This window comes from Corvus moneduloides, chromosome 19 (assembly GCF_009650955.1).
Source record: "Corvus moneduloides isolate bCorMon1 chromosome 19, bCorMon1.pri, whole genome shotgun sequence".
Lineage (NCBI taxonomy): Eukaryota > Metazoa > Chordata > Aves > Passeriformes > Corvidae > Corvus > Corvus moneduloides.
In genome coordinates, this window is record NC_045494.1 from 8,881,035 (window position 1) to 8,907,958 (window position 26,924).

The 26,924-nt window shown below is 53.4% G+C and overlaps 1 protein-coding gene across 5 annotated transcripts in view; it reads right to left on the reverse strand.

Annotated features, from left to right (window-relative positions):
• SEPTIN9 (septin 9) overlaps window positions 1–26,924 on the reverse strand; it is a 133,298-nt gene that overhangs the window by 67,653 nt on the left and 38,721 nt on the right. Inside the window, exon 1 of one of the 5 annotated variants that reach the window (XM_032128779.1) lies at window positions 26,592–26,700. The exons of 3 other annotated variants lie outside the window; for them this stretch is intronic. In XM_032128779.1, the coding sequence (XP_031984670.1) occupies window positions 26,592–26,685 (94 nt within the window). In that variant the 5' untranslated portion in view covers window positions 26,686–26,700. Of the gene's footprint in view, window positions 1–24; window positions 174–26,591; window positions 26,701–26,924 lie in introns of those variants that run through there. One more of the 5 variants, XM_032128781.1, reaches the window with a different exon arrangement.

Sequence of the window (26,924 nt, forward strand, 5' to 3'; positions counted from 1 at the left end):
CGCTCCACCGGCGGGGCCACCCACCTTCGAAGTCGGAGATGATGCCCTCCAGGTGGGCGCTGACGGCCGGGTCGGCCATGGCGGGGCGCGGGGCGCTGCCCCCCGGCTCCGCGGTGCGCGCTGCGGCCGCGCGAATGGCGGAGGGCGAGCGGCTGCGGCCGCCCCCCGCCCCGCCGGGCAGCGAGCCATGCCCCCGGCCCGGCCCAGCGCAGCCCGGCCCGGCACGGCCCCTCGCCGCGCACTGGCTGCTCCCCACGCCCGTCACGCCGCCCCCTCCGCCGCGCCGGCCCCTCTGCGGGGCGGTGGCCGGGACCCCCGCCCCGCCCCGAGGGGTGCGAGGGGCACCCTCACAGCCCCCGGGCACTGCCGGCAGCGAGCGCGTCCCGCATCCCCCGGCCCCGCGGGGCTGAGCGCCCCGACCCCGCCGTGCCCCTCAGCGCGGAGCCCCGGCCGGGGGGAACAGCCTGGGGTAACGACCCAGCGCTGCCCCACGAGGGGTGGGACCAGCCCGCACGGGTGGGTCACTCCCCCGATGTTCTCCAGCATTGACGAACCTTTCGCTGCTCGGTTTACCCTTGTTTGGAAAGGGACAACTTGGCCACGCTCCGTTTTATAATTCAAAATCAAACCAGCGCTAGAACCAACTGTGCTAACCCACCACTGCCAAATCCGAGCAGCCTGCTCTGGAAAACCAGCACTGCAGCAGCAGAAGGGGCTGCAAAACTTGCCCCGATGTTGAGCCCCGCGCTGAGCACTCAATGCTGCCGCAGCTCACTCCGCTCCAGCCCGAGCCAGCGAGGCAAACGCCAGCTTTGGGCACCGACACCAGCCCGGGGCACCGACACCAGCCCCTTCCGCGACACTGCTGCCTCTTCCCCGCTTCTCACACACTCTCAGGTTGAGCATCTCGCTATCTGATGCTTCTCCCTTCCGGTGTTGATTCAGATCCTGCCCTCTTGACCCTCTTTTCATCCTCCCCGCCCTGTGTTTTAATAGAATCATTTTAAAGTGATGATACCCACTGAAATGTGTCCAGGCGCATCAACAGGAAAGGAAAAATGAATGGGTTGGGCTTTTAGCCCACTTTGGGTGAACCATAAAGGAAAATTATGCAAAAGAGCAATACAGTTACTGCCTGTTACTGCAGAAAGTACGAGTTTCACCACTGATGTCATCCTTTTAATTTCACGCGTTTGAAGTCTGCAAACACCACAGACTTCCCCAGAGTGCACATGAACCAGAAAACGAAACCAACAGCACCGATTTCCCAGACTCAACAAGCTCCAAGTTTTCCATACTGTCCAAGGAAAGGCGTTACTTGAAAACATGAGAACTGTTTAAATAATCTCGAGAACACACCTTTACAACGGAAGTGTGGTATTTTAAGGTAGGTACAGTGGGTTTCCTTCCCTCTGGCAGACAGCAGCGCTCAGCTCTGTCATTTCTTGCTCTCCTCGTGGTGTCAGAAACCACCGTACCAGAGCAGCGCAGGGAGGAACAGCTCTGCATCTCTCTGCATCACAACTGGAGCCAGAAATGCCTCCCCACGTGATACACTGCCAGTAAAGCTCCTTGGTGTCATCCTGTCTGAACACCATCAGCTGTTCCCGGTGGCTTGGAGGAGAACAGGGGTGACCATGGACCTGTGGCTCCCGTGACACTGAGCTCAGCACCTGGGTGCCAGGTCCCTGCTGTCCCCACAGCAGCTGCCAGCCGGCGCAGCATCGCAGAGGGCTGACCCGCCTCACCGGCATTGATTTTGGAAAGGAAGTGTCTTTATTTTTCTCTTCCCCAGCGCTCACGTGCAGGTCACATCCGCAATCTATTTCCAGCAGGTAAAAATGTAACTGTCAATAATTAACTTTGTTACTGAGAGGAAAAAAAATCCACTTTGTTAAAAACTATGGTTGACTCGCGCACTGGAAGAACAGAACCTGGGTCAGCCTTTGTATTACAAAGTCTGTTAAACATCCTGACTACAATCTCATCACAGAGTGGTAGAATGGGTTTAAAGAGGGAAAAAAATGAACTAAGCAAGACTAACTAAAAATCATTATTGTAAAGAAGAGTTAAAAAGAGCAATACGGGCAATCTGAGGAAGGACCAAGGGCATTTTTTGATGTTCAGAGTCTCCCACCTTACAAATCCCATAAGATTCGGTGTGAGAGCCCCTGCTTGGAGTTTGGTGGCACTCTCTGAACTAGGTCACACAGGGATTGGTGTGATGCTGTGATGGGGGCCCTGCTTTTGAGGTCAACAGGAGGCAAGAAGAAGTAAAACACTAGAAAAAACCCCACAACATTGCTTGATGGACTGTGGTGGGGAGCATCACAATGACGTCTCACGGAGCTGGTGATGAAGCTCAGAGCATTTCAGCAGAAGAGGCTGAGGCAGTTTGGGTCAGTCCCAGCTCCCTGGGTCACTCTGCATTTCCCAAGCAAAGGCAATATTATCATCCTGGATCTAATAAAAGCTTAGCAAATCAAGCAGCCGAGAGGAGAGCCCCAAGAAAGTGTGAAATAAAATATCCGGGCTATAAGCAGGAGTTCCTTTTCATTAAAACCAGCTGGGTCATATTGCACCCATGTGCACCTAAGGCACTGGGAGGGGGAGAGAAAGATGGAAAATTACAGCAACTAAAGAATAACAAGAATATCCAGAGCTCTAACAGTAAATATTTAAAGCAGCAAGGTATGTAAACAGCTCACCCCACAGCACAGACCCCAAGCGCCTGCTAGTAGAAGAGGAGCAAGTTTCCACCAGGGAGATAAGCCCATCCTTCTCTCTCTTAGAGACTTTCTTGCCCATTTATCTCTTTGAGCCATGTCAGAGGCACAGCTTTACAAGAGCATCACACCAGAAAAATCATCCCCTTGCCCAAGCTGCACATAACCAAACCCCATTTCATCTGTTTTTCTACCTGCATCCTCAACCCAAAAGTTTACATTTAGCTAAATCCTTTTTCTAGAAAAGCAGGCAACCCTGGGAAGCTGAGCCCCCATCCCAGAGGGATGGAGAACCTGCCTCGTCCCCTGGAATTGGCTTTTGGGGTTCCCTGTCAGCATAGCACCAGTGTGTGTTGTACTGCTCAGCCAAACACAGTTTTGGCACAGTCCCTGCTGTGCCCTTTCCAGGTGGATCGAGGAGATTGAGGACCACGAGACTTCTCCTGGTGACGGATCTCCCACACTGATCACATCACCTACACTCCCTTTGATAAAGTAATCAGGTTCTGTTCCTTCTGTCCTTGTGGCAGGTATTTTCTTCAGTCACTTATCTGGCTTTCCTGCTCCTGGCTCCCGACATGTCACAGGGGTTTGTAATTACATTTTAATTTTTATCTTAAAAGAGATGGAACTCACTTTTCAAAAGAAAGAGGGCAGATCACATCTCTTCTGTCACTTGCTGCTCCCCTTGCTCACACAACCAAGGGTCTCACTCACTGTTTTTACCGTACCAGTGGCCTCACCTCAAGCTCCTGGTTTGATAAGACCTTTGGGATACTCTACACAGCAGCTGCTGTCCAAGATAGAATCCCTGTTCTCCAAAGCTCTGGCTGCAGGAGAATTTTAGGTAAATATTTTCCTTGCTGCGTTACATTACAGTAGAAATATTTCTTGTTTCCTTACTACACCAGGCAACCACTCACTGTCCAGCCCTTTCTCCTTCACCATTATTCTGCTCTTCAGATGAGCAAGGAACTTCCTGCAAAGTTGTTTTATTGGCCTAGAAGTGATTTCCTGCCCCCAGAAAGGCAGTCTGTAAAATCTGCTGATCGCTCAGCTATACGTACGAAGCTAAAATTGGATTGGTGCCACGAGAGCTGGCAGATGCAAGAAACTTTAACCCTTTTTCTCTGAGTGCTTCATCCCTGGCCTCTCCTGCCCTGCAGCAGGGATGTGCCTTGAGAGCTTCTCCAAATCTCAGCTCAAAGTCCTCCAGAAGCAGCCAGTGCTGGGCACAGCCTCTGGCCTGGCATGGGTATGGGGGATCACAAAGCAACCAGACTTAGAAAGTCACTTTGAGGAGAAGAAAAATCATAAGAGACAAAAAAAAAAAAACCAAAAAAAAAACCAAACCCAAACAAGGAGATGGCACATATCAGCCTTGAAAGATCCCTTAACAGGCTAAAGCAGAAAAGGGACTTTCCTATCCAAACCCATCTCAAACAGCACCGTGCAGTTTCCTTGCATGCTGCTAAGAATGCAGTTTTTCAGGCAGATTTTCTTCCTCCCACAAGTAAAGGTTTTTCTGAACCCGACAGCTCTTATCAGTCTTGCAATCTGCTGCAGTCATGAGCATCAGGCTGGGTTAGACGGGGCCATGAGTCATTTTGGTTACCTGAGCCTTAAATTATCTCCTGCACAAAAGTGGGTAATTCATTCAGAGGATCTTCCCCTTCCTCCTCACATTTTAATTAGGAAACAAAACTCTTCATTGATTCTGGCCTCTTCTATAAAATGCCTCGAGACTTTCCCACCAAAATTACACGGAGGAGGAGCTAAATGTCATTATTATTAACCACTTAATGCTCCTACTGAGAGCCAAATACCTTCTCTTGCTGGTGATCACAGGTGAAACCTCCTTGCCAGCCTTTACGGGAAGGTGCAGTGCATGGGTGGAGGCCCTTGCACCGTGAGATGCCAACCCCAGCGTGCTCAGGGCATCACTTCAGGCAGCTCTGCTGCACCATCCCCTTGGCAGCACCAACACAGCATCACAGGGAGAGACAGATTTATCATAACCCAGACGAGGCAGATTTTAAAGGTGAGGGAATGGTGAGTCACAGCTCTTCTCTCCAAGCCCAGCATGAAGGCTGTCGCCATTACCTTCCTCTCCGCTCCTCTGCTCCCTGCAGCTGCTGAGTTCCTGCGCTGCTTCTGCCCCAAAAACCATCTCTGCTTCCAAACCCACCTGGAAGAGCTGCAGTCATCTCCATATGACAGGTAGGGAAACTGAGGCACGGGACAGCTGTCACTCAGAATCAGGGAGCTGGCAAGTCACGAGAGCAGAGCTGGCAGTGGCAGGGAGCAGTGCTGGGAGCCCCCAGCTCCTTGGGAAGTGCTGCTGTCACTGCCTGGGGACGAGGGGACTCCGGAAGGAAAATCAGACACGGCTCCCATCACCTCCACCCATGGTTTCATGGAGATGACGGCACGAATCCAGCCCTGATTACGCAGGAATTGCCACGAAAAAAGGCTCTTTCCCAAGATTCCAGGATCTTCCTGCTTCCGAAGGGTAGGAAACACAGGGAGGACGGACGCACTTCAGTACTAGTCACACTTCCCTTCCTCCACAAGGAAACCAAGAGCATGGGAAAAGCTAAAATAATTCAAAATAGGTTTGCTAATTTGACATTTCTGGACAATGAACTGATTTTTTTATTTTTATTTTTATTTTTAAAGAAAAGGCTGCCAGACCTCATCCTTTAGTGCCACGTACCTGGGGACCTGCACAGAAAGGGTCAGGTATCTTTGAAGACTGGATAACAGAAAAAGGACAAAATCTGGAAGAATGACAGATGGGCAGCACTTAAAGGACTTTTAATGAAGACTTTGCTCATGAAAAGAGCCTCAGCACAAAGGACCTCACTGCCCCAGTAGGTCCCAGCATGACCACAAGCCACCAACGGAGGTAAAGCCACAGAGTTAAAGCGAATGTCTCTTAAAATGTATTAAATGAGAGACTTCTAGCAGCAAAGCAGAAATCACCAGTGCTCTATCATGAGCCATCCTGGCTACCCAGCGCCTCTCACACCCCACAGGAAGGTGGAGAGGGGATGGGGCTGCCAGAAGCATCACCCACAGATGCACCGCAGGGAAGAGCTGCTGTGGGCAAAGATCACCGTTGCCAAGGGAACAAAAAAACCCCAATCCAACCCCAAATATGGTTATGGTGTAAAAGGATCGATAAGAGTGGAACTGAGAAGATTTTACCAGCTAGTGATGGGAGGTATAAAGAGACTGATGCGAAATCGAGGGAGCAAAGGGCCAAAGAGGTTTCTGCTTGTAGGAAATTAAATATGACATGAGGAAGGAGAAGGTCCCTGAACCTACAGCTTCTCAGATATTCACTGCACAAACAGGGCATGCAGCAAACTTGGTGTTCTGGGACAGCCTGGAGCTGAGATTCCCCAGGGAGCTGCGAGGGTGGAGGAAGAAGCACAGACAGCCACAGTCCCTTCTCCCCACCCCCAGTAGGGACACAGCTATGAACATCAAGGCTTGCCTCCATGTCGGTTTTAACCCCATGAAATCAGCACACAGAGGAAGTACCAGCCTGTTCTTGGACAGGACAAGGGATGCATCACGTGTGGTGACACTGAGCAGGGCACGGGGAGGACCAACACCCAGCCTCTCACCCTGCTAACCTGGAAATAGAGCCGAGTCTGTCCTGGTCCCACTGTGCTCATCCTTGATGGTCCCCACCACCTCCCTGGGGATTGATGGGGTCACCCTGTGCTACCCCAGTGCTAAGGTGGGAGTCAAGCCAGGGACCTGAGAGCACAGCTTGCCTGCAGGAGGGATGCTGTGGGTCAGCACCCTCTGTGCTGGGCTCCAGGGGCACATGGCTGGGCTGGGGGGCACAGCTCTGCCTCCTCCAACACTCTCCCATGGACTCTGAGCCCACTGACCCGAAGATCTGCCTGCACAGGTTGAGCTGGCTGCAGTCCCATCACCTCACACCAGTGCCGTGGCCCAGCTTGAAGCATTTCATGACGAGACGGTGATTCCGGCTACTGTGCGTGCTGAGAGCCTGGGAAGGGAAATGCTGCCCCGAGCCTGGGCCAGGCACATCATCCCAGCCACCCTGGACTCCCGGGAAGGCTGTGGTGTCCCCATGCCACTGGTGGAGCGGGCTGGCAGCCCACGTGCCTGGGGAGGGGAAAGGGGAGGGAAGGGAAGCACAACTCCCTGGTGCTGGTTAAACAGCAGGGGACACTTGCAGAGGAAGGAAATGGAAAGAGGATCAGGAACTGCATCTGCCTGAACCTCAGGCAGTTAAAACAAACTCACACTCAAGCTCTTGCTCTTCTCAGTTCCACGTCAGACTTTTCGAAGAACCTGGGAGGTGCAGTTTGGGATCCAGGCAGAAAACTGACTTAATTGCTTTAATTATTTTTGGAAAGTTAATTATTAATTACTGCTTTTTAACATTAAGGCCAAACAGGCACAGAACTCAGTGTCTCGTGACAGCACAGATGTTTAAATAGAAACAAGAGGCTTCAGAAACCTTGCTCATCCTTAATGAGTTTAACACACACACAGGGCCCTGCACATTTCCTTTGGAAAACCTTCCTGCGTGGCTGACTCCAGAAGGAATTGCAGTGCCTGGGCCTTGAGGTAGGGAGCACCTTTTCACTCCTTGCACCCTCATGGTGGTTGCAGGGGGAGGAAGAGAAGGTGAGGGTCAGTCAGAACACTGAACCCCCTGGAAAGAGGCCATTTCCAGCACTGTCAACTTCCCAGCAGCCCCTAATTAGGGAGAATTTGCAGGAATAAATAAACTGGCAGTGCTACATGCACTCCACTTCCAGATGTGCATGTCTCATGTTCACGTGGTGTCCAAGGCAGGGCTGGAAACTCCATCCCCACACAGCAAGGGGAGGAGGCCAGCCCAGCCCAGCCCCTCCGCAGCCCCACGGGTACAAATCCCACGCCATCCTGCCTCCCCCACACATCCCAGCTGCCCTGGGCACTGTCCTTCACCCCTCCAGTGCTCCCCATCCCTCTCCCATCACACGTGGCCACCAGCCCTCCATGGGACCCTCCCAAGCCCACTGCAGAGCTGGGAAATCACCTCTTGCAGCCCCTGCCTCCGCTGCTCCCTCAGCCGCCTGCTCGCGACCTTTTCAACCCAAAACTTTCCAGTCATAAATATACCAGCTCCATGGCAGGAAACTTGCTTTTCTTATGCTTCTCCCCTGCTTCTCAGAGAGCCATTTCCAGCAGCTCGTGCTCCCTGCGCCAGCCCCCGGTTGTTTCTCCCCGCTCCTCCGAGATATTTCAGGCACGCAGCAAAATCTGCTGCAGCACAAAGACCCTAAAACTCCCTGTAAAGGCTCAGGAAGCACCACAAGCTGCAGGTCAGGCCTCAGGAGTAGCTGTACCTCCTGATCTCCCTGCTTACCAGCAAAGGTTTTATTATTATTATTCCTTTTTGACATAAACCAGTTTGATAAGAACAATTCCCAGATGGAGCTGCAGCCCCACGCCCACTCAGCTTCCTCTGGGCAGCGTGGACACGGTGTGGGAGCTCACTGCACAGCAGGAGGAGGACACAAGGGCAGGGGGAAAGGAAGGAGAGGAAGAATGAACACAAATTTTCCTTTCCTTTTAAAGGTTTTGGCAGATGGCAGCAAAAGCACCAGTGGGGATGCTGAGGTGTGATCAGCAGCATCCCCACAGCACCGAGCACCACTGGCAGCTTCCTTTTGCCCCAGCTCCACCACGCAGGGATGGCAAAGGTGCACAAGTGGAACTGCTGTCAAGGTCCATGGGCTGCGTGCTCCTCTCTCCATGCAGACAGGAATTTGGATGCCCTGCGATGCTCGTGGCTGGGGGAAACACCCTCAGCTCATCTGCTGCTGGGGAGAGCTCGGCAGGTCCAACACATGAAATCAGGCAGGATCAGTGCTGTTAAACTGCTGGGCTCCAGGAGTCAAATGGGAAAGAGAGGGACCAGCCTGGGGGACCAGCTGCCCTCAGCAAGGGCAGGGTCTGCCTTGGCTTTTACAGCTCATCAAACCATCCTCCCAAAAAGTCTATTACAGCCCTCTCAGACTCGCACAAAAGACACATCCAAGGTAACTCCCCCACTAAGCAGATCCCAGTATAATCCAGCAGGATCCCCTGGCTGACGGAGCTCAGCTATGCTGGGCACCACTAAAGCAACAACCCCCAGCTGTGGGTTCGAGGGATCTACCCCAAATACAGGAGGCAGCTCTGCTGTCTGTCCTGCTGGAAAAGCATGGCAAGGGGGATGGCAGAGCCCCCTCTAACCAGGTCTCCCACTCCACACCCGCTTTTGTTCCCCAATCCATCCTGCAGATACCCAGCACTGCCAGCTCAGCATCTTCTACAGATGCAGAAGTTTCACAGCTGATTTAAAAATCTGGAGTTACAAAAAAAAAAAAAAAAAAAAAAAAGCAATGAGTCAACATTTTGAGGGGAATTTCCTTCAGCTTCCTCTCCCTTTGCCCTGCTCAGCCCTGCTGCCTGCCCCAGCCCCTGCCTGTGGGTTCCCTGCTGCAGGGCACCTGTTCCTGCTGAGATTAAATCGTTGCTGCAGGACAGAACTGATGCTGTCACCACCACCCCCAGGCTCACCCTGAGCAGGACAACATTTGGGCGTTCCCCTCCAACCTGCCCCAGTGCAGCTTTCCAAGAGCCACAACTGGCACACGTGGCTGGGTGACGCCGGGGGTTTCAGCCTCCAGAGACAAAAAAGGGTTGAAAAAATAGAAAAAAATCAACTTGGAGATGTGCTGCAAGCAGGCCAAAAGCAGGGGCCATCCAGCTTTTCCCTAAATGGGAAAGAGGCCCGTGAGCACACTGGAGGCAGAGCACCAGCCACGGAGAGAGGGCACCAAGCCAGGAGGGAGAGGGGGAGATTTCCAGCAAGCAAGGCAAGGGGAGAGAAACTCCCCACTGGCAATCCCCCAACAAGCAGTAAAACCGTGGGGATGGGCTGAGTTTGGGGGTCTGGAACAGGGCAAAGCTCAGCGCCTGCGCTGCCACCCGCCGTGGGACACGGCCCTTCCTGGGGCAGTGGCACAGAGCATCCTGCTGCAGGCTGCTGGGCAATTAGCTCTGGCACCCGTGTTTCTCCATGAGCACAGAAAGGTTCAAACGCCCTGAAGGAGCAGAGCTGGCCCTGCCCCTTTGCAGTGACAGCCAGGGCTGGGCTCTCTCTCTGCCCATTTTTTTGGTGCCCATAAAGCACTGTGGCCAAGCCCAGCAGGGGAAGGGGAACAGGGCAAATTCCCCTTTCCAAGGAGCTATGGTCAGTGCCATCGAACCAAGCCATGCCACAGGGAGGTCATGTGTTATCTCTTCTGCCATCTCCAGACTGCAGGCACCGCTTGCCACCCCATCACCCACACCGCTGCTCTTCAATTACCGTGCTGACTTTTTTTATTCATCTTACCAAGTGCCCATAATAACCACACCGGGCCAGGGAGTATTGGACTTGATGTTCCACCAAAAGAATTAAACTGCCCTCTTTTACGAGAAGTTAAAATAAGGTGGAAACTAAATCTGAAATGTTTTTCCTTATAAAGGAATGACAGGAGGAAAGAGCTGGATGCATTAAGCATCAGCCTCTCTCGTTCAGCAGGGACTGGCAGTGTCTATAAACTCAGGGCATGTTGTTATTCACAGACAATAATCACAGACAGACCAACACAGTCAGGTTTACACTGACACAAAGGAATAAACTGCCAGACCTGGGCTCTGTCCTTGAATACCTTCCTTCTCCCCACACCTCCAGAAAAAAAAACCACCCTGCACCACAGAACCCCCAGTTTGGTTGGTTCAACAACCAGATGCCATTCCTGAGAGTCAAATAAAACTGCTCTGCTGCCTCCTTCCACTGCTGGGGGCCCTGGGGAGCTCTCTCCTGCACAAACATGTGCCTTGGCATATCAGCAACACCCTCCTGCAAGAAGGACCTTGACCACTGCAGGGACGCTGTGTCCCACCAGCTCCAGCCACAGGTGTGCACACCCCAACCAAGGACCTCTCTTCTGCTCTGCTCCACTTCGGGAGGTGCTTTCCAGACAAAACTTCTCCACAGCGCTTGCCTGTAGCTTGGGAAAGCATCTCCTGCCAGCTGGAGGCCAGACAGCAATCCCTGCACTGCAGAGAAGTGCTAACAGCCCAGAGCAGCTCCGGGCGCTCGCTCAGAGCCAGCGATGGTGACCCAGGAGGCAGGAGCAGGGCTGGGCTGTCCCCGTCGTCACCATCCCCTGCACAGCCCAGGCACTCAGTGAGGGCTGTAAGAGAGATGCTCTCGTGCAGCTCTGGTGAGCCAGGCCTCGTGGAAGCAGCCAGAGGCCAATTTGCACATAAACAGCCAATTAGCTGGAGAAAGAGATGCCCACTTGGTCGCTTGCCAGTCTGGAGACAGATTTAAGACATGCGGGAATTCAATCTCTGGCCCAGATATCACTGTGGCCAAACAGGCCACCTCCTTTACTGGCCTCTGGGAGAGCCTCTGGCAGCACAATAAAAGGAGTATTTAGCAAAGCTACAGACTCGCTTGAAAAAACTTGAGGCCGATGAGGCATTTTGCAGCCAAGCTTCGTATAAACACATTGATAATGCTGTTAGCGTGGGGCTGGGAGGAGCGGGGCTGCACAGCAACAGCAGGCCCCTCTGTGTGCCTCAAGAAAGCCCCTTTCTTGCCATGCACATGTTTAATCCATGATCTGCGTCTGCTGCCAGCCACAGTCACACCAGAACCTGCTCACCTCATCTGTCTTCTGCATATCCATGGATGTGGGCGAGGCAGGAGCGCAGGCAGAGCTGCAGGGCTCGCTCACAACCTCTTCTCTGGTCTCTGCTGTCCTGCTCTGCGGTGAAACACCCACCCTGTCCTCACTGAACACCTTCCTCAGGGTTTAGCACACAGATGGAGGCCTGTGGTGTGCAGCAGCCTAAGCATCCTCAGGTCAGAGGTGGGGAAGAGCTCCTGTGTGAGCAGCTTTGATGGGGCTCATCTCAAATAAACTCTTAAGAAGGTCCATTTCTGTGCCGTGTCATGGAATCATGGAATGGTTGAGGTTGGAAGGGACCTCTAAAGGCCATCTAGTCCAACTCTCTGCAACAAACAGGCTGGTCTTCAGCTAGATAATATTGCTGAGAGACCTGTACAGCCTCTCGCAGGGCAGGGAGGCTGGGGGACAACCTAGCACCAAAACACAATGTCACCTCTTGCTCACAGAGACCCTCCTTCAGAGAGGGGCTGTCCCAGCTCTGTGGACAGGAAACAGCCTCACGAGCCACACCAGCAGCAGGATCAGAGCGTCCTCGGCCTGCTGAGGACTTGGGACACTTGGATTCACCTTTGGTCACGTTGGTGCAGTCCCAGAACAAAGCCTGCGTGCCTATCCCTGGCAGATCTGCCTTGACGTGTCCGTCACTCTGATTTGTGTCGCTCGGCAGCTTTGCTGATTGCTTGAGAAAACGCAGGTTTGTGCAGCTCCCGGTCCCTGAGCTCGGCCAGCCGTGCACTGCCTGCAGTCATCTCCCAGCTGCAGGGGACAAGGACACGAAACTCTCATCCTGGCACTCAGGAGACAAGGGCAGCACAAGTCAAACTCCTGGAAATGCACTCGTGAAGACACTTTGAGCTCAAAGAAACAGCCCTTCCCCCTCAGCTCCGGCTGCCACCCCGCATCCCTCACACCTGCCACCATCCCAGAGTCATTCCTGTGTCACCATAAACATTTTATTAAAACTACGGAGCAAGCACTCCAGGCATAATGAATATTCATGCTGCCTTCCACAGCGATGAACTGGGGTCCCAGCACAGCACAAGCTCTGCAAAGCCTTCCCTACCCTCTCACAAGGCACTAAAGCGTGGGAGTTGAACAAGGATCAGTATTATCCACTAAACCACAGGATGAGCTTTGCAGGAACTGGCAGGCTGGATTGTTTCCAGTTGCTAAAGAAGGCAAACAGTCCAGCCCAGCTCTCTCATGCCAGATGTGTGGAGTATTTGCAGACCTGAGAATGTGAAGACATCCTGTCCCCATCCTGGGAACCAGGCAGTGCCCCTCACACACCCCCAGCAATGCCTGTTACTCAGAGGCAGAGGGGCACCCTCAAACAATTCTCTTTCTTTTCCTGAATTAGGCATCAAAAAAGCATTTTGAAGACAGTGGTTTCCTTCTAGGTCTTGCAGGCTGATAGAGAGAAGAGCTGGCAAAACTCAAGGAAGGCTGTCAAAGGAATAAAGCAAAATAAACCCCTCACCTTAGAAGGAAATAGGCACAGCCTCTGACAAAGGAATAAAGTAAAATAAACCCCTCATCTTATAAGGAATCAGCCACAGCCTTTCTACACTGCAGCACAGCCTCTGGCTTTGCCTGGGAAGGGCTGACTGGAGCTCACATCATGCAACAGAAGGATGGCTGCTGGGGATGAACTGGGCATCTTCCAGGGAGAAACATCCCAAGCCAGACACACTTCTAGGTGTTCCACACTGTCTGGAGCTTCCAGAAAAGTTTCCCACCCCAAAGACAAGGACCTCTTTGCATCTTATCACCACTCCTGATCTTCTACATGATGATAACTCTCTTTCAACCACATCCAAAGACAGACTCGATGCCTGTATCTTTCCTCTACCACAACGGCTCCCCCAGCCCATACCAGTCACACAAGGATGAATTTCCAGCCCCAGCAGATTTTCAGCATTTACAGGATGTCCTTGGCCTGCGTTTCCCTTCGGTGCTTCTCCTGAGGGAGCAGTGCAGCTCTCCTGGAGCAGCACTGGAAGATCCCACAGGAACAGCCATCAAGCTACCCAGAACTCAGTTTTGAGGACAACAAAATCTCCCAGCCTGGCACTGAAAGGGCCCCACTATTTGTTAACTGTGCCTTTGCTTGCTTTGCCTCTGACCCTCATAGCCAGATCTGGGAGCTCCTTGCAGCCAAGACCACTCACAGTGAGAGCTGTCTCAGCTCGAGAGCCAAGGAAACCCCTGTGGATTACAGCCTGTTGCTGCATGTGTTTTCAGAAGAGCACAGAGCGTCAGAAATCACCCAGAGGGCCAGGCCCTGTCACATATGATCCAGATTTATTGCTCCCCTCCTTCCCCAAGGGACCTGGAAATCTCAGAGTGCCCTGGCTTCAGGGCAAGCCCATGAACTGCAACTCCTTGAAGCCCACGTCCTGCTGCTCCACTTTCCCGCTCCACCCAGCCCCAGAAGCTCCCAGAGGTGTGGCATCCTCCTTTGCCTGCCAGTTCAGAGATAAACCTCCACTCCTACGCCTTCCTCGGGAGAAAAACCTGATTGTGGCAGAGCGGGAGTGCAGCATCCCGAACTGATGGAAAAGTCACATCTGCAAGAGGGCACCGGGAAGGCACAGGGAGGTGAGAGACTCAGATGGAGCCACACAAGCAAATCCAAACTCCTGAGGATGACCCTGCTGGCCTTTTGCTGTGTGGGGTCAGCTCCCAACACCTTCAGCAGCAGTGGGCACTGGCATGGCCCGAAGCCACCTCACACACCCCACAGCGGGATCCCGATGGCCTTGCTCTGCCTGACGTGGCTCCCATCCCTTCCCGATGTGGCTCCCATCCCTTCCCAACCTCAGGGAGCTGCCAAAGCTTCTGGGGCAGCTCAGCCTCTTGCAAGGGACTGTCAGCAGTTTGCAGATTGCCTGTCCCAGTCTTGTGTATGAAAGAAGGATGTTTATGTAACCCTCGGAAAACGCGAAGCGCAGCAGGATTGCCCGGGAATATGCGGTCAGCTGCAGGAGCTGGTGGAGCTCTGGCAGCCACGTCAGCCCAGAATCTCTGCCCTTAACTCACAATAATAAAAGGGCAGCTTCCTATTTAATGGAAAATAGCAAAGTCCTTGCAATGCAAGATGTTCTTGTTCACAGCAGATGCAGCTGATGAGCGCAGTATTAAATCCAAGTGGACACTTCCAGCGCTTTCTGAGCTCCCCACAGAGCCAGTTCTGCATCTCTGCTGGAAAACACCAGGTTTGTTCATTGTTGTTGGTTTCTCTTCATTTCTTTTAAAGCCAGTTTCTTTTCCAAGCCAGTAACAAGACTGAAAACCAGGCTGGCTTTATTGCTTAAGTCCATGCAATAGCAGTGAGAGGGCTATGAAGGGAATGTTTTTGATAGGTTATTTTGATGATGGATCTGACATATCTGCTTTAAAAAAAAAAAGACAATCTCATTCGACAGCAGCAGTCTGCCTTGGAAAGCAGCTCTACAAATATTGGCAGCTCCTGATGTTAATTAACTTTCCTAACAATGAGAAAAGTACTAAAAGCATCCAAAAGGCAACGAAGAACAAGTCGGGAACCTGGGAGTCAGCATCTAAAGGAGCTGCAGGGAAACATCTGACAGTCACTGGGAGCTGAGGACCTCGGACAGGCAGAGGTGGGAACAGCAGAGGTACCTGGGTTTCGGATGGAGGTGATGCCTCCACACCTCTTGCCTCATCTTCGCCATCCTCACACAGATTACCACACTCCACACATCCCCAGACACTGCTGACCTCCACAGTTCAATGCAATTCCTATTAATATTTAAGCAGAGAAGGAAGCATGAGAGACAGTTCAATTAACTTAAACAGCTTCTCCCAGAGGCAGTGAGGGAACAGTCCTGCTTCTGCTGGTCCTTCCCAGCTGCAAGAAGATTGTGCATCAGCCCCTGAAGGGATGCAGGGAGAAGCAGCAACCTGAACTTCAACCAAAACACAACATGAACTTCTGCTAAAGTTCAGGCAACCTCTGCCCCCTCAAGTTATCCTTGGGTTCACACCGGATTTGATGTCAGCAGCAATGGAGTTTGAGGGGAAAAGCTGACACTTCAGATGCACTTGTGTGTCAACAGCTACAGCTTGTTACTTCATGGGGAAACCTGTGAGCAGAACGTCCTGAGCACAGCCAAGGTGCCTGTGGACAGTGTGTCCAACACAGAACAGGATTCCCCATGAGTTATGTCAGGCAATATTCGCTGCTGCTGGGGCACAGAGGGGCTCCCACCAGAAAGAGGGCACTGACAGCCACCAAAACAACCTGCAGCCTTGTACCAGAGGGAGCTGCCAAAGAAAAGGAGCAGATGCTCAGGTTCAATGGATAATTAGTGCTGCAGGGTGACTCCTTCAATGCAGAAAAATGGGGGCTGTGCTGTTGACCCATTGTTTGGATTCACATCTCTCTGTGAGTAACAAGCAGCAAAATCAACATTTTCTTGTTATCACAGAATCACAGAATGGTTTGAGTTGGAGGGACCTTAAAGCTCATCTTGTTTCAGCTCCTCTGCCATGGGCAGGGACACCTCCCACTATCCCAGGTTGCTCCAAGCCCCGTCCGAGCTGGCCTTGGACACTTCCAGGGATGTGGCACGCACAGGGTCTGTCAGAGCAGCAAATCTTGGGCGAGCAGGCAAACCTGAGCTTTACCAGAGACAGAGCAGGGCCCACATCTCTGCTGGCCTGCACTGGGAAGCTGCACACACAGAGAGGAGGGGGAGGAAGGCACAGAGCCAAGAGAGGGAGAGCTCAGGCTGAGTCCCCACCCTTGCTGCTCAAACCCTCCCAATACCCCTCCTGCTGCCTCTTAGGCCCTTGTCTCAAAAATACTCCACCTTCTCTTCCCACAGGTGTGCAGCACTTGTATCATTCCCACAGCTCCCTCATAGCCCTTCAGCCCCCACGACCAAGCCAGCTCTGCATCACTCATTGTCACACATCCTTGGTCCCCTGTGCCACTGCCTGTCACCTTCTCACCCTTGTGCAGGGCAAGAGAAAATTTCCCCTCCAGCTGCAGACCAAAGGCCACTCTCTGAGCTGTCTGGAGATGAAGAGGGAGCTGTGGAGCTGCAACAGAGGTGAGTAGAGGACACCAGAGGTGGGTCTTGCCCAATCTGGGGATCAACCATGAGATGAAGAGCAGTTTGAGCATCCCAGCTGCTGCACAGCCCTGGTGCCCAGGTGCACCCACGGCAAGACAAGACCAGTGCCACTTACAGCCTCTGCTGTATCATTTCAGAGCAAGGCCAGGAGCAGGATCCAAACCACACACCTCCAGCAGTGCTCAGGGCACCACGTGAGACTCAGCAAAATCCCCCATGGCCTCGCAGCACAGCCAGCACAACGCCTGAGAACAGAGCCCAGCACCACCAGTAACACCAGTTACTGGAACAAAGAGTTACTGGGACAAACTGATGAGCAAAGGGGAGAGAGCCCTGGAGCACAACCTGCACTTCAACAGGCCTGTCCAGTGAGTGTCTCAAGGGCTGCAGAGGTACAAGAAAAGGCTCCAGGAACAGCCCTTCTGGATGGAAACACCGCCCACAGCACTCGGCTCTGCTGCGAGGGGAGCGGGGAGGGAAGGGTTTCCTGGTCCGTGGCCAACACCGCTGTTTATGGAGGATATGCCTTCCCCAGGGTGTGTTTCAGCAGAGAGCACGAGACTCACAGTTTCATAGTTCACTTTCCCTCTCCACCCACCGGGAACTTCTCATATTCTCTGGAAAAAAAAACCCACCTCCAAAACAACCAACAGCTCACCAACCTCAGTGGTTTCCAATCAGGCTCCCTTCCCTGAGGAGCAGCTGTCAATACAGAGACCAACCAGGGCTTTCTAGGCAGCTGAAGTCAGGTTTGACCAGTTCTCCACTTGAATGGATCAAAGAATGCAAGAGAAGGGAGAACTGGGAAATATTTTAGGCGCTGAAGCCCTCTTCATGGCCCAACAGCTTATCTGCTCTCAAGGTTGCCTGCTTTGCCTCTATCTTGATAAATCTGTGAACAATTAAACACGAACCCCCCTGGTGAGCGCTCCTGGAGTGGCAGCTCCAGCCCTGTCACTCTACGGAGCCAAGAAAAGCCACAGGGAGAAGGAAAACAAGCAAAACTGCTCAGTGTTTCAGGGCTGGGGAGGGAGAACCGGGGGAAATGGTGGGCCCATACAGGATCATCCTCATTTCCAGGGGGAGAGAGGGCAAAGTTTAAAGGCTTCAGCAGAAAACAGCAGGGAAAGGGTGACCAGGTTTGTGCTCTTCTCCATCTCCCCAGGAAACAGAGGAGATCAGACAGCTCTTGCTGAGGAGAGGGGCAGAGAAGGGACACATCAGCTGGTGTTCAGTGGTGCTGAGGCTGTGAACGTGGCCCTGGAAGCGCCAGCATCCCTCCGGAGGAAGTTCTGCCTGTGCCAGCCACACCTTCAATGCCTGAGGAATGGATGTTGCCAGCAGAGAATAAACCCCATGCTCTTGCTCTTTGGCCCACAGCCCCCAGCAGAGACAGATCCAGTGGGAACAACTCGTGTCCACCCACACCCCAGCCCCACACCTCCAATTAGCCCCAGCCACTGCCCACACCCCAGAGGGAGCCTCGCCCTAGCCCGGCGTGGGGGTGCTGACACATCCAGGGATCAAATCCCCAGCTTTATCACGACAATATCCCTCGCAGCTTCCTAGCAGCAGATCCTGAGGTGCCAAGGAAAAGCGGAAAGTATCCACCTCATTTTCCATCTAGGAAGTGAGAGCACACGTGTTAAATGATTTACGCAAGGACACGAGTGATTTAGTGGAAGAGCAGGAAGAGGACTCCAACAGCCCCGCTTTAAAGTGCCACGAGATCATTCCCTCCTGCTGCTGCTTAAATCCTGACTCACTAGTAAATAAAAGCTGTGCCAAAAAGCAAATCTGTTCAGGAGAGGGGAACCCTGATGCCTTTAGGAGAGGGGCACCCCTGTGTTTTTAGCACTGTAGTGATACACTGTCCATTTTACTGAATAAAACGCCTCCCTACAAGCACATAAATCAGAATTTACTGTCCTCGGCTCTAAACCTCAGTAGTTCTTTGCTTTTTACAGCCTGACACAACCGTTCAGAGGTGAAATTCAAGCGGACGCCTAGGAAGGGTGAAGGGACATCCCTGGGGCAGGTGAGGAATTACGCAGGTGTGGGCAGGGGGAGGCTGGAAGGAGGCTGGAGTAGGGATTGTGGGCGCCCTTCGCAGCTGCCGGGGGCTGGGCAGGGAACGTGGCAGTGCCCACCTCACCCTGCCAGCCCCGAGGGGGCATCCACAGCCCCCACAGGGCCACATCGCCGCTTCCCACGGCCGTGCATCCCTGTCCCGCACCGGGACCTGTGTCCCACGAGCTGTCGCCCTCGCCTGGCCTGTGGCACATCCCTGGGGCTGGGGATGAGTCAGCGAGAGGGACAGACTCTCGAGCCAAAGAGATGACGGCCGAAGCCTCCGGGGATGCTGACACATCCGCCCTTCGCCCGCTGGAAACCAGGGGCCGGGATTGTGGGATCCAGCTGCTGAAGAGCAGGGTGACCTCAGAGTGTCAGCCAAGGGATCGAAGTCACCTGAGATGGGACAGGTTTCCTAGAGGCATCCAGGTGGGCAGGGAAGCCAGCCAAGGTGTTTCTTATGCAGGGATCCACACACACACATATGGGCTAAAAAGCAACGAGGGGTTTCTGGATGTTCTTCAGAGGTTTGCAAAGGTCAGCTGAGGCAGCTAAAAAAGCCTCTTTGCACCTCCATGGTGTAGTCAAGGAAACAGGTCTCTGGACTGGAAAATGGGAGATCCAAGGCTGATGCCCTGTGCAGCCCCAGGCAATCGACTCTTTACAAGCCACCTTGTGAAGAGACATCACAACATTTCTGTAAAAGTCAGCAGGACCCTGCCTCCAGCTGCACTCGCAGCAATCATCACCCAAACCCCCTGACCAGAGCTGGGGTCCCTGCAGCGCTGTCACAGCAGCAGCAGTGACAGAGAGCCACACAGAACCCCCGTGGGCAGCACAGCACTGCCATGGGCTGGGATGAGCCTCCCAAGCCTTGATTCCCCCCCAGGTCAGGCCGTGGGTACCAGCACCACAATGCTCTGTATTTCCAGCACCATGTAGATGAGAAGATTAGGAAAGTTCTTTGCTTACAGCCTGGGGAGAGCCAGGGACCAGCAGCTCCAACAGCTCATGGGCCAGGCAGCACCAGGAGCTCCTGAGGAAGGTACAGGGATGCAAACCCTCACACAGGACCCTGCTGCTCCCCTGACCTCAAACAGGGGCCTGCTCGAACCTGAAGTCCAAGCCAGCACCTCAGAGGCACCGAAACACAGGGAGTTTGTGACTTGTTGTAGCTCACCCAAAGTCAGCAGCACAGGGACAAAATCCCAGACCCAGGCACCAAAACCAGCCCTGCCCACACCAAAGTGTGTCTGCCCAACACAGCTGTTCCCAGCAGTCTTTTTTCCTTCCTTTTTCTCCCAGGTAAATCAGAAACTGCCCCTGGGCTCAAACCCTGGGGCCAAGTCCTGATGCAAGCTCCCCAGCCTGCAGCTTCACACCACCCAGCTCCCCAGGAGCTGCTTCTCAGCTCCCTGGATGTCGTTCAAAACAAGCAACCCTGCCAGCTCAGGATTTTAACTCTCCATCTGTCCCCTTATACCACCCAAACAGATTCAAACCCACAGTTGCCCCTGACAGAGGCTCTGGCTTCGTGGGAGCTGCTCAGCCGATGTGGGTCACTCCATCCTGTGTTTGCTGGGTGGGTTTGGTGCTCCCTGGCACTGCCAGGGATCAGGTACCCAGAAAACACCCAGAGAACGCCCAGCACCCACCAAGCACACAGCCCTGCTCCCCAAGCCCCCCCATGTCAGCCTCTCCCCTTACCAGCAAGGCCTGTGACACCAAGGCCCCTCCACCACCATGACTAAGACATGGAAGCAGAAAACCCTGGAAAGAAAAAAGCATCTGAAACTAATAAAGAACCCACATCCTGCAGCCTTGGGAAGGAGAGGAGAAAGTGCTGCATGCAGGCAGGCAGTGCCAGCTGGCAAGGGGTGGGCTGCCAGCAAGGGCATGCTGCTGGCATCGCCAGATGCTGGCCCAGGCTGGGAAACTGTGGAGGGAAAACCCAGCTTTGGAGGAGTCAGGGAGAGTAATTTCAGAATATATGGACCAATTCCCTCATTAGCAGCCACACCAGAGGGTCCCTACACTTCTGTGCCTTGACCCAATGGGAATCTGAAAAGAATCAGACAACAAAAGCACCAAATTATGAGGATTTGTCTGCTCCATTGTGCCAGAAACCAAACTGGGATTGTCTTGATAATACGGTTTTATTTTCCAGACCAAGCAGGCAGCAGTGAAATGCAAACCCACCATTATTTCCACAGCCTCGTGTTACATCAGAGTCAAAGCTGCAACCTGGAGATGCTGCAGAGCTAATGGCAGGCTCCCCCTCAAACCATGCATCTGAGCAATCACACTCATCCCCTGCCAAATTGGCTTCACTGGAAACCAGGATTTGCGTCAAGAACAACTCCTGGTAATGATGTGACCACAAAATTAATGCAGACCTGTTTATACAGCACTGACTTCACATCGGGAAAAAAAAAATCTTCATTTTGATATGAGAAAGACATTTTTTACAGGGAGAACAATCAGTCACTGGAACAAGCTCCCCAGGGACATGCTAGAGTCCCCATTGCTAGAGGTTTTCAGGATGTAATTGAGCACTGTGCTAGATAATCTCATTTAGGCTCCCTTTCCCACAAAAGGCTGGGCCAGGTGATCTTTTGGCGTCCTTTCCAACCTGGGCTGTCATTCCATGAAAAAATACACTCTCAGATTTATTGTGTGATTATTTGCTCGTAAAACTAATGCATTTTATTCACCTGTAAACCCCTGCCCATTCTCCCCCCAAGCCACAATCCAGAGCTGTTTATAAGTCTCTAACAACACTCTTGGCATCAGCAACCCAAAACTCTGTTCAGCCTTACACTGAAGGGCTATTTCACTTCACCTGCACTCCAACAGCAGCTCCACCCTGCAGCACGGGCTCACAGTGCTCCTGTGGCAGGGAAGCAGCACCTGGGTACAGGATAAATCAATTTAACCACAGCAGCCTGAAGGGCTGGAGGAAAAGGGGGGCCATGTCCTGCTCAGCCACAGGGAAATTAAGTTTTCAGTGTTGGTTTAAGTTTTTCTTCCTTAGGAAGGGAGAAGATTCCCTTGCAAACAGACACTGCTGGGAAGAAGCAGTGGATAGAGCTTCTTTTAAAGGGGTCAAGAGCCATGGATATTGGTTAAGCACACACATAAAGGATCCATCAGCTGTTCAGAGCAGCTACCAAGCACCCATAGCCCACACGGAACAGCTCCAGATCCCACTCACAGCCCTGTTTTAGAGACTCCCCTCACTGCGGGGTCAGAACAGCTCCGAGTTCCCACCTGCAATTCTTCAACCCCTTCACTTGATAGGGAGCTTCAGCACAGGGACCCAAACACCACATCCTCACCCAAAATCAAAGGGGAATGGCAGCACAAACACCTTTTCCCAAGGACTTACAGAACATCAGAGGCAGAACAAGGAATTTCCCCTACATTTCCTCAGGTGCAAGACTGCTCCTAACATGAGGCCCACGTTGATGCCACGGAGCCCTGAGCCCGGCACAGCACACACAGCAGGAGGCATGCACTGCTCTCTCACAAACCCCTCTGTCCACGAGTTACAGCTGCAAATTCTGCATGGAAAAGCCAACAGGACACAGATACTGTGCTTCTGAGATCATTAAGGCAACACAAGACATGTGTTGACCCAGACATACTTCCCTAACTACGTACTCGCTTCTACTCAGCATTATGGTATGCTGGACCTTGGAAGAGCCCTGACTCGCATGAGAAATGTCCTCCCTCACCCCAGCAGCATGGGAATGGCTTTTCTGGGAGGCTCCGAGTCATCCAGCAAAGTAAAAATCCACAGAGGAGCTCCGGCCCCGGGGTTGGCCGAGTTCAGCAGAGCGGCTCAGAGGAGCGTTACCTGTGCTGTCAGGCCAGAGATGAGTTGTGGCCCACAGCGGGACCATATTTAATGGAGATGAGCAGAATTTCCAGCAGATTTAAGAGCAGACATCAGGAAATGGATAATGCTTCATACCTTGACATGCCTCAGACAGCTGCGGGAATGTGTCCGCTGGCCAGGCGGGAGCCGGCAGCCAAAGGGGCTGGGAGCAGCACGGGGCTCTCTGCGGACACAGCACCTGCAGAGGCAACTCCAGAGCCCCAAAAAACCCAGACCCTTCCCTGAGAGACCTTCTGTTCACTGAGCCAGAACCTGCAGCCACAGGCTGCTACAGAACACGTAGGGTGAAAAACGCTCCAACGAGAAACTCGGGTGAAAAAAGGTGCAAATGGTTTTTACAGGGCATCACACACTGCAGCAAGAGACAGGGGTCAGCACCAGGCAGGGACACGGGCAGTGGGACACTGACAGCAGACAGAGGGCTAAGGACAGATGGGAAGGTGTCCCTGAGTGCCAGGGCTGGGTGAATGCAGTGGGATCTGACAGGGGTGGAAGCACACAGGCTGTAAATGCACAGTCTGGTGTCCCACGTGTGGTGTGAAAGCCAGAAGAACAAGGAAAATGTCTGGCAAATAAGGTGTATTTCTGTGAGAAGACCACTAAAATGAGACATGTCCACAGCTTTTTTCTGCCATTTCCTAGGAATAACCAAGGAGCCTGAGACAGGAAAGATAGCTGAAGCCATCAGAAGAACCCTTAACCCCTCTGCCCTGACACACACCTTTAGGAGGTTAATTTCTATTAAAAAAAATGGAGAAACAAGTACATCCCCTCACACCTCCAGCACTTTCCTTTCCTCTTTGTCAGTCCAGCCATGTGATGCTTCACAAGGTGGCTCTGAGGGCAGTGGAGGTGCTCTGTCATGTCTGCACAGCTCCTGCAAACCACACACTGCAAACAAGATGATGGATAAAACCACGTCAAACTAAGAATATTACACATAAACATACCCACAGTGGATGCAACTGAAAGATTCAGAGCGATCACCAATGGGTTAATGAACCCTTTATCTTCTTGCTATGCACCTACAGCCCCCATGCCTGGCTCTGCCTAGCGCATGGCACTCACTGCAGCCAGGTGTTATAATCACATATTCATCATCATCTGTTAACTCTTAAAATGAGTTTTCCCAGTGTAATTTCAAATAATTTTAAATGGATAATTTCAGTGGGAGATCAGACCTCCTTTCACCCCACCATCCCAGCAACCAAATCCTCTCTGCTCAGGGAGATGCAGACCCTTCCTTTTCTTTTAAGAAGAGGCAAGAGGCCCTGCGGCATCAACAATTAAGGCTTTGTAGAGAGATCCGAGCTAGTCAAATGGACCAGCCGCTAGGGAAAGACAGGAGAGCCATCTCCAGGCCACTGCCACCAGCGCAACCTGCACTGAGGGAGAAGGGGCAGACGCGAGGGACACAGCCCAGAGCACAGCTCCCAGCCCCAAAACCAGAGGAGAGGCATGCCTGGAAACAAATCCATTTAGAGCTAATGTTCCTCATGCTTTCATAGCTTTCAGAAATGTGTGAGAAATGAGTTAACTGGGTTAGAAGACACAAACATGTTCTGTGAGATTGTGTTTCTCCTGCCAGCACCCACAGGCACCACCCGAGACTGGCACCTTGTCACAGAACAGGCAGCCCCTCGCTGCCCCACAGCTGGCAGCAAACTACGCACAGACCCACAGCCTCACCCCACACCTTCCATGCCTTCCCCTGAAGCACGAGGCGTTTATCATGCCTGGGATGGGACCTTGGGGTCAGGGACACGGCTCTGGGAGGAAAGCCTGAGCTCTCCCTGGGCAGAGGACACCCCAGGGGACATGCCCAGCCCAGCAGCTGTGGGAAAGAGACCTCAAAGAAGAGGCCAGGCCCAGTTCCCACCTGCCCTGGAGCGCCCTCCTCCCATCCAGCAGCCCCACACTCAGCTCAGGAGTCAGCTCTTCCCACCCACAGCTGAGGACTAATTAAAAGCATGTTTAGGGCCAGAGCAGTGACTGGGACATGGCCCCCAGCATGGCACGGATCTGCTTTCATCCGAGTCATCTCTCAGTTAGTCACCAAAGCCAGGGCCCAGCTGTCCTGCTGGCTGTGGCTGAGCTCTGCTCCCTGCTCCTCTCCTCCACCAGTGCAGCAGGGCCAGAGCCCTCGGCCCTGGGGCACCCTTGGAGCACATCGAGGGGAGCAGCTCCCCCTGAGCATCCATGCTGGGCCACGGATCTGGGAGTCAACAGCACAGCCTTGTAATATTAGAATCACAGAACCACTTGGGCTGGAAAAGACTCCTAAAATCATCGATTCCAGCCATTAATTGTCGCTTCTGTGCCCAGAATCTCTTCAAGAACAGTTTTCCCACACGTGGTTTATCATTCCCTCCACTGCCCCAGCTGAGCAGCTTTCCCTGCCCATGCTGACCCTTTCAAGCAGGGACCCGTGGAGCAGATCAGAGACCAGACTTTCAGGCCATCTATTTCCCCACCCCACATTTCATGCCAGAGTGACATATCATAAATGCCGCTAAGATGGTCTGCACGTTCCCAAGGTCCCACACGGCGTTTGAGCGAGGGCAGAGCGGCTGTGTTCATCATCCTGGCAACCTCCTTGGGAAGGCACACACCACTCTTTGTACACCTGGCCCAGGTCATCAGGCACAGCCACATGCCCTCCCTGCATCCCTGCCCACGGCTCAGCCGCATCTGAGCCACCCATGGAAAGCCAGTTCCTGGTCAGTGGAACACGTAGGCACTTGGACATGGGTTTTGTAAATGCTGCTCCTGCTCCAGGGCATTGGCAAGAGCTCCTGCATCTTCACATAATGGCATTCACTCCTCTGGGGCCTTCCTGCCCACGGGGTCCCTGGGTGCTGCACACCCTGGGAGCGGTGACAGCCAGCCCAGGCACCAGGGCTCTGTGCTCCTTGCACCATGTGCGGCCTGAGGGCTGAGAGAACCGCACCTTTTGTGCTCATTCAGAACAAAAAGCCCTGGATCACATCACTAGGGAGTCACCTTTCTCCCCAGTGACCCTTCGCAGAACTGCCCAGCACCTCTGTGAGGAGGACCCAGCACTGCACCGAGGATGGGACCAAACCCCCCCTTGTCACCCCCTTCTCTCCCACATGTCCCTGCCCAGCGGCACAGGCTCTCCAGCCCAAAGCCCCGAGCTGCTGAAACGCCCACCAGGCTCTGAGTTACAAGCAGCTCTCAGGAATGCTTTGAAGTGGCTCAGACCAGAGGAGAAAGCACAAGCAAGAGAGATGGACAGAGGGATGAGAAGGTGCCACCCGCACTCTGAAGAGGTGGTGTGGGGTAGACGATGCTCCTGCAGGTAAATCCTTATCCAGGGGCACCGGGTGCTCTCAGCACATCCCTGGACGGGGCACGGTAGGTCTGGAACAGGCCAGCCATGGGAGCAGCCTTCCCTGGCCACAGCTTCGCTCCACCCTGGCTTGAGCGCTTCCTCTCATCCCTGTGGTTTCCCTCCCAGCGCCGATGCCCAGCGGCCGGCTGGGAACGCCCAGGACAAGGGCCTGGTGCCCGAGGAGGGTGAGCTGAGCTGTGCCGTGGGGTGGGTGGGAGGAGGGAGACCCACCAGAGCTGCCAGTTTGGGCACAGACAGCCCCTCCCTCGGTGTCCCTGTCTCATCCTGCTCACCCTGCTCACGCACACAGAGGGAGAGCCCCTGGGTGACACCACGCAGCCCATCCCAGCAGCTCCAGGGACCTGGGAGCAGTTCTTGGAACCACTCAGACATGCACCACTGGGCGGGAATTGCGGGGAAACTGGGGAATTAAATGGAGTTATTCATTCCTCTGCCTACCCCCCCACACACACGGGCAGCAAGGTGAAGCCCACGGCGCTGCTCCAGCATAAAGCAAGGACCAGCCATGGAACACGCAGGCAGCTCCTGCCCAGCCAGGCAGGATGGGAGGGCAAAAACCCAAGGAAGATACTTTGGCAAGCAGGAGAAGCTCCACCACAACACAACACACAGGCACACGCACACCCAGGAGCCAACCTTCAGAGCAGAACCGCGTCTCCATGCCAAGAGCTCGGCTGTTTTCCTCCCTCTCCTCGGCTCGCAGCTCTGAGCTAACAGGCTCAGCATTCATCCCCCCGCGCCGTGCGGCACATGGGAGCGGAGAGGGGGGGGAGAGAGGGACTCAAATGAAATACAGACCTAGAAAGCAGTTTCTTTTTCCCCCCTGCTTTCCCCCTTCCCTCCTCCTCCTCCCCCCCCCCCCCCGCCTTCTGCTGGAATCACCGTCTGTCTCGAGGGCTCAGGAGGATGGAAAAAAAAAAAAAAAATAGAAAAAAAAATGCAGAAGGGAAGCATTGCAAAAAAAAAAAA